Source organism: Diachasma alloeum, unplaced genomic scaffold (genome assembly GCF_001412515.2).
Source record: "Diachasma alloeum isolate Michigan unplaced genomic scaffold, Dall2.0 Dall_scaffold_00643, whole genome shotgun sequence".
NCBI classification, from domain to species: Eukaryota; Metazoa; Arthropoda; class Insecta; order Hymenoptera; family Braconidae; genus Diachasma; species Diachasma alloeum.
Genome location: NW_021680775.1, coordinates 67,499 through 73,718, shown reverse-complemented (window position 1 = coordinate 73,718; position 6,220 = coordinate 67,499). Strand labels below are relative to the sequence as shown.

At 31.8% G+C, this 6,220-nt stretch overlaps 1 protein-coding gene across 4 annotated transcripts in view; it reads right to left on the bottom strand.

Annotated features, from left to right (window-relative positions):
- Positions 1 to 265: 265 nt before the first annotated feature.
- Positions 266 to 6,220, bottom strand: part of LOC107043850 (protein Smaug homolog 2) — a 13,678-nt gene continuing 7,723 nt past the window's right edge. For all 4 annotated transcript variants that reach the window (XM_015265509.1, XM_015265507.1, XM_015265508.1 and 1 more), the window contains one exon: positions 266 to 5,519. In XM_015265509.1, coding sequence (XP_015120995.1) covers positions 5,355 to 5,519 — 165 coding nt within the window. In that variant the 3' untranslated portion in view covers positions 266 to 5,354. The remainder of the gene's footprint in view (positions 5,520 to 6,220) is intronic.

Here is a 6,220-nt window from a genome sequence, read left to right as displayed (position 1 = left end):
TCTCGAAATGAATTAAAATGGAAAAATCATCGTTGTTGGAAGAAGGCATCTAATCTTCACTATTTTTCGAGTAAATCATTGAAGAACGGAATAATTTTTGCAAAAGAAATAGTAGAATGCGTTAAGCTTCCTGATCTTTTCTCTTAGAATTCTTCATCTTCAAGATGCTAGCACGATTAACCAAACATTCAAGAGTGACGATTTTTTAGGAGAAAAAGGTGTTAATTAGCTAAAAATCACTTGAATAAAATAGATACCATTGAACTGCGTATGAAAATGTTTTTATTGAAAAGTGGTTTTTGTTTACACACTACAACGTTAGTGTATTTCGTCTATGAATTTTTCATTTTTTTCCTTCAACAGTACAAAAATTGCGTTTTTACAAGTTGTCCGGCTTAGTAATTAAATATCCCAGTTAGCAATACCTGATCGCAAGAATAAGCCCATTTTTTCAACTCCACAATAAAGTACCGATTAGACTTGAAACACAATTCATAAGTGTTTGTTTAAAAAACTAGATAAATTGTGATTGGATTTTCAAAATCAATCACAATTTTTTTTTCAGAGACTGCTATCTGGGCTACCTTTGGAGACACCCTCAACAACTAAACACTCAATTACTTGAAAAAATGAGTGGATTGTCGATTAAAATAAATTGGTGCACTCGTTAAAATGAATGAAATCAGTACATACTAATATTCTAAGCTTTTCGATTAATCTTAATCATTCCATTGTTTTTTCTTCATTCAATTAACGTAACAATAGCCGCCCAAGCTTTTGAATTTTTCTGAAGCAACATTGAACACTCCGTCGAGTGATTCAACTCAGTAGCAAAATGATTAAATGAATCAAGCGAAAAAGTTTTTTGTTAATTCTGCAATTATTCCAGTAATCAACTTTTTCGGAAAAAAGGCGTAAAAAGACTTGGAGAACATTCATTATCAGATTGATTACCAATGGTCAACCATCTTGATAACGAGTGATGATTCGAAAAATTCGATGACTTAGAGAAAAAGTAATTCCAAAATATCTCCTGAAGTTTCTCATTTCCGAGATAATTGCATAATTACAAAAAGTTTCATATCTGACTTGAACCATTTCACCCCTCTACTCCTAAACTAGTTCATTGTCTATTACTCAATTTTTTCAACTAGCCCTTTCTCAGCTGTCTTCTAAGTACAACCTTATTCGCCAGTTTCAACGAGACTACCTCGTTCAATTTTCTGTAGTAAAGTGATACCAGTAGACAATTCCAAACACTTCACACATCCTATCAATATCTCTGAAATCACAAGCTTTAGACACCGAAAATTGAGAATTTTTTTTTCCTGAATACCAATCGTTCCACGATAAATATCTTTTTTTTTAAATTACTTCCTCCTAGGCCCGGCTGCCCCACGCCCTGTTGTTAAGAAAATTCTCAGTTAAGTATCGAAATCAATAAAAATAATCCGCCGATCTATTTTCATCGAAGATGAAAAACGTGGTATATAAATACATCATCACTATTCGCCACCAGTAATACCAGTAATTATGAATGACTGAATAAAAGTGCTCCACGAAGAATTTCTAAAATTATCTAATTGTGGAATAAAATTCCTCCTCACATAAATTTATTCTAAAGGTTTATGTCGTAAACAGGGCTTGGTGCAACCGACTCCATAGAGATATTGACAAAATAATCTGTAAATGGATTTTGAAATCATCTTCTTTCACCATTCAATCTATCAGTCATCTCTGTCTCTACCAATATCCAGCAATTTTCTACATTTTCCAATTTCATACATCAGATTATAATCTTGATAATCACGATTACAGGGTCAATAGTACACTCGGACTCTCACCGGGATCTCGAATACGTTTGTGGTGGTTTTTTCTGTATTTAATCCATTATTGATTATTATTATTACTCCTAGGCTAAAACTATTATTATTAGTATTATTATTTCATTTTGGTGATAAGAGAGTATGGTATTAATTCAAGTCAACTGAAGGAACAGAAAATACTTTTAAAAAATGATAAAACATGATAAGAATGAAGAGAAAAATCATTAACTTTTCATCTCACTCCTACAATTGAATGAGTTTAATCGACGCTGATGCATTAATAATTAATTCATCATTACTCAATTTTTCATTTGCCTTTTCCCTTTTTCTCTTTCTGGTAAATAAAAAACATGCCTGTTCTCTTCCCTGTTTAGTTTAGGTCCTGCCTTTATTCATCACTTTTGTTAAAATTTCTTTCAATCATTATAATAGATACGATACTGCATTTCATTAATTGGATTAATCATTACACAGAAAGAAATTCCTGTGCTCACTCAAGAGCACAAGAACAGTCTTTATTTCATGGCTCGTTATTCACTATTTCTTCTCCTTACGTGTTTGCCATTTTATAATTGCGTTTATATATCAATAAATACGTTTAAATGTCTGCTTGATTTCTTGAAAATTTCTCAGCGAAGTAGTGGAGAACAGAAGGTGAAACAACTCTGAAAGCATTAGATTTGGAGAAAATTGTCGATTAGGAAAATTTATCGATTTTCTTCCAGGGTAACAGTTCTTTACCACTTCACTATGAAAATGATGATTACTTCTTTTCGTTTTCACCATTGTTCTGATCCGTTTTTCTTTTATGAATGTCGCTGGTATCGGAGTTCGTTTTATTAACAATGGATCAATCGTAACTGGTTTTAATTAATTAAATAGAACTACAGGTGTTTGTAAAAAAAATTAAGAAACGTATCATTTGACTAGCTTTTGATATTTCTCTTGGAGTTTAAAGGGTTTGACAAACGTGTTGTTTCCAATTACATCTTGCTTACTAGTACATTTTCAATTTTAAAATATCAGAATTTAATGTGAATTAATTGTTTTTTTAACAGTGCGAACACTCTGCATTACGTCGGACAATATTACTCATTTTCTAAATTATAGTCGGATGGATTTAACAATGAAGTGGTGAAACAAACAATTAAAATATAGAATTATCGCTATTATAAAGAAAAATTTTAGAATCTGTTGACATTTTCTTCTAAAATCGAGAACCTCCAAGATCGTCTCGTGAACAACGAGAAGAGATACACCGTCCTGATAATTTCTACCACTTCAATCTCAATTTTCATTCAGCAAATTTTTTTTAACATAAAAAAAAGTCAATTCAAGAATTTGCATTAATTAAATTATTTCATTAATCTTGGGTATTCATAAATTGCCTTGACGTAACTCTCCATCGAGCCAGCTCTTTTACGATCGCATTTGATCACGGGACACTCGAAATTAAAAGCAATCACCAAGTAGCCTTACATTGATTATTCGATCTAAATATAATAGAATAGTGCGATAATCAGGCAATTAATCTAAATTACTACTAGTACTCCTTTTTTTTATTTTTCACCGTTTTGTTTTATAATTAATACCTTTCTCTAATCATTATTATTTTGACAGGTTTATTTTTCCCTTCCGCAGTCTTCCAATTGTTTCATTCACGCGCCGTCAAGGAGCAATGGTCAAGGTTTCACATTTTTACGTCAAAATAAAACCAATGATGAGAGCCAGAAGATTTTCATTCATTAAAAAAATGTGACTCTTACAGATTTTCTCTCTAAACTTAATCAATTAATTATTCATCACCTTATTTATTCACTTCATTCCTACTCTCGACTATCGGGGCGCGCGAAATTGTCAGTCTTTCATTATTTTTATTTTTTCACTTTAATTAATTAACATTATTCAGTAAATTTATCTTGTCTGCAGTAAATTTAAAATTGTTGTTTTTTTTTGCACAAAAAATATATTACTAAGGTATATCGCAAAGCTAAGGGGGTTCAATTGCTGTGAGAACAGCTGATTTGAACATTATGATCATTACGCTTACGATTTGAAAGCCACAATATTCGATGTTATAAGCAATTACATTTGACATGACTTTATGCATCCATGTTCCTTGTCAATATACCTTCAAAAATTTACAGACCGTTTCCAATCGTTATTGGGACATCAAATAAAGTCAAGTACAAAGATAAATCTCGAGGTCGTTTTCAAAACGACTGTAGTCTTAATTATCTTAGAGAAGATGCGAGGAGTAAGACGGTTCAAGTCGAGTAAGAAGTCTCCAATAGTTGATTATGCATTCATTTCGGTAATATATCGATTCGGAGAATGTGAAGAGTTTCTTTATAAACGATTTTTTTTGCCTCTAAGAAACATGCCTCAACATAGTTGAGAGTAATTTCCATCAGAAACAGCTCTCGACATTATTTTCTAAAACCATTCATCATCAAGATGAACCATTAGCTAGTTGATTTTCCCTCAATCATGCATTCATTTTATAAATAAGCCACATTAAGAGGCAAACTCGAGCAATATTTCTAATGACTAATTCTCTCAACTAAAAAATAAATCTCTTGACAATCTTCTCAAAACCTCACATCTTACAGAAGTAATCTATCGACTTGAACCTTTCCACCACTTGCTCACATATTTGACTGTTAAAAATAAAACACAAACACAGATCATTTAGACGAAAAAATTACGAGTTGGGTGCATCTCGCAATCCCTCAAGTGATGCTTCGTACGATAAAGAATGAAATAAAATGAACGTGAATTTACATTTATTGAAATCTTAAACTTTAAGTCACGCAATTGAGACTCCAAAAATTCATCAGAATTTATTTTTTCATATATATATCTCAATCATTTATGCAAGTGGAGTCTCGCCAATGTATCTAATCAGACGGAATCGTTAAAAAATAAAGATCAGTCAAGTTAATTAAAAAAAAGACATTACACGATTATTTTCATTTTATAATGCATATTGGATTAAAATCAGAAGAATTCCATTTCCCGAAATGGATAACATAAAACAATATTGCAATTATCGCGCAGTAGTTAATTCATTTTCATTTTCCATCTCTTTTTATTTCTCACGGCGGAAAAAAATTCATTTCGTTCAATTCATTTTTCTTTCTTTTGTCTACCACTCAACTAAATTCTATCAATAATATAATATATAATATTTTTTCCATAAAGACATAGTAAATAGTCGAAGGAAAGAGTCTATCTTTCTAATAGCATTTGGCTTGCCAAATTGTCAGTTCATTAAATATGTTATACAGTCACAAATGTTCCTGTTTTTTCATTAAAATATCATTTACAAATTCATTCTCAGAGACAAAAAAAAATTACAAGGTGCGTTACTGCTTTTTTTGGCTTTTTATGATTTTTTTATCAAGATTTTTTTTGCTTTTTTCTGTTTTTTTATAGTGATGACGAATTCTCGGATTCTTGTATTGGTAGAGATATACATAAAAGGGGTCGGGGATTAAAAGTGGGGAAAAAAACAAAAAACATTGTTTAGGCCTCACCAAAGCCTCCTATGGCTTGCTCGGTCATCCGCAGACAGAGGGACTCGAGACGTGAATTTATTTCTGGATCTGTTGTCTCCAACGGTGGGCTTGGCTGTCTCATGAAATGATCACGTGGGGCACTGTACGTACGTTGAAGAGTTTTTTGAAGCAACTGATGGAAGAATGAATTGATTAGTAGTACAAACAATGAAATTATTTAGGCTCTACACTCTAGAGCACCGGAGAACTTCAGGGAAATTCTACCCAGAGGTCAATATTTAATTTAGATATTTGTATAATCACGTTTCGACAAAACTCGGCCGTATTCGACCTTCAAAACGAAACTGATCCATAGATATCTTATAGATATTTTAATGATGATTTTAAATTTCTTTTGGAAATTTTTTTTAGCACGTCTAGTTTTTGAGAAAAAAATGCCAGAGCATTGAAGAATGTCTAAAATGAACAATTTGGAAAAATTGAAAAAAAAAAAGAAGGAATTTCGAAGTAATTTGTTTCAGAAAAAAGAACCAATTAATGAAAATACGATTTGTTCAGTGGATTTTATTTCATCCAAATTGGCTAAGTCAAAACGAGTTGAAAAAATTCCGAAAGTCTAAATTTTATGATTTTTCTGGTAAAATTTAATGACCGGAAATTGGCTACGGCACTTTGATGTACGCCAATTTAAATCTACACATTGTTAACCTCGACCTGACTGAACATAAAATTTTAAAAGTGCTTTTTCTGCAAGGTAAATGTTCAATTCTTTCTATAAGATGTCACCCTCAATTGTGGAAAAGTGGGATTGGCTGAAATAGAGAGAGAGAGAGAGAGAGAGAGAGAGAGAGAGAGAGAGAGAGAGAGAGAGAG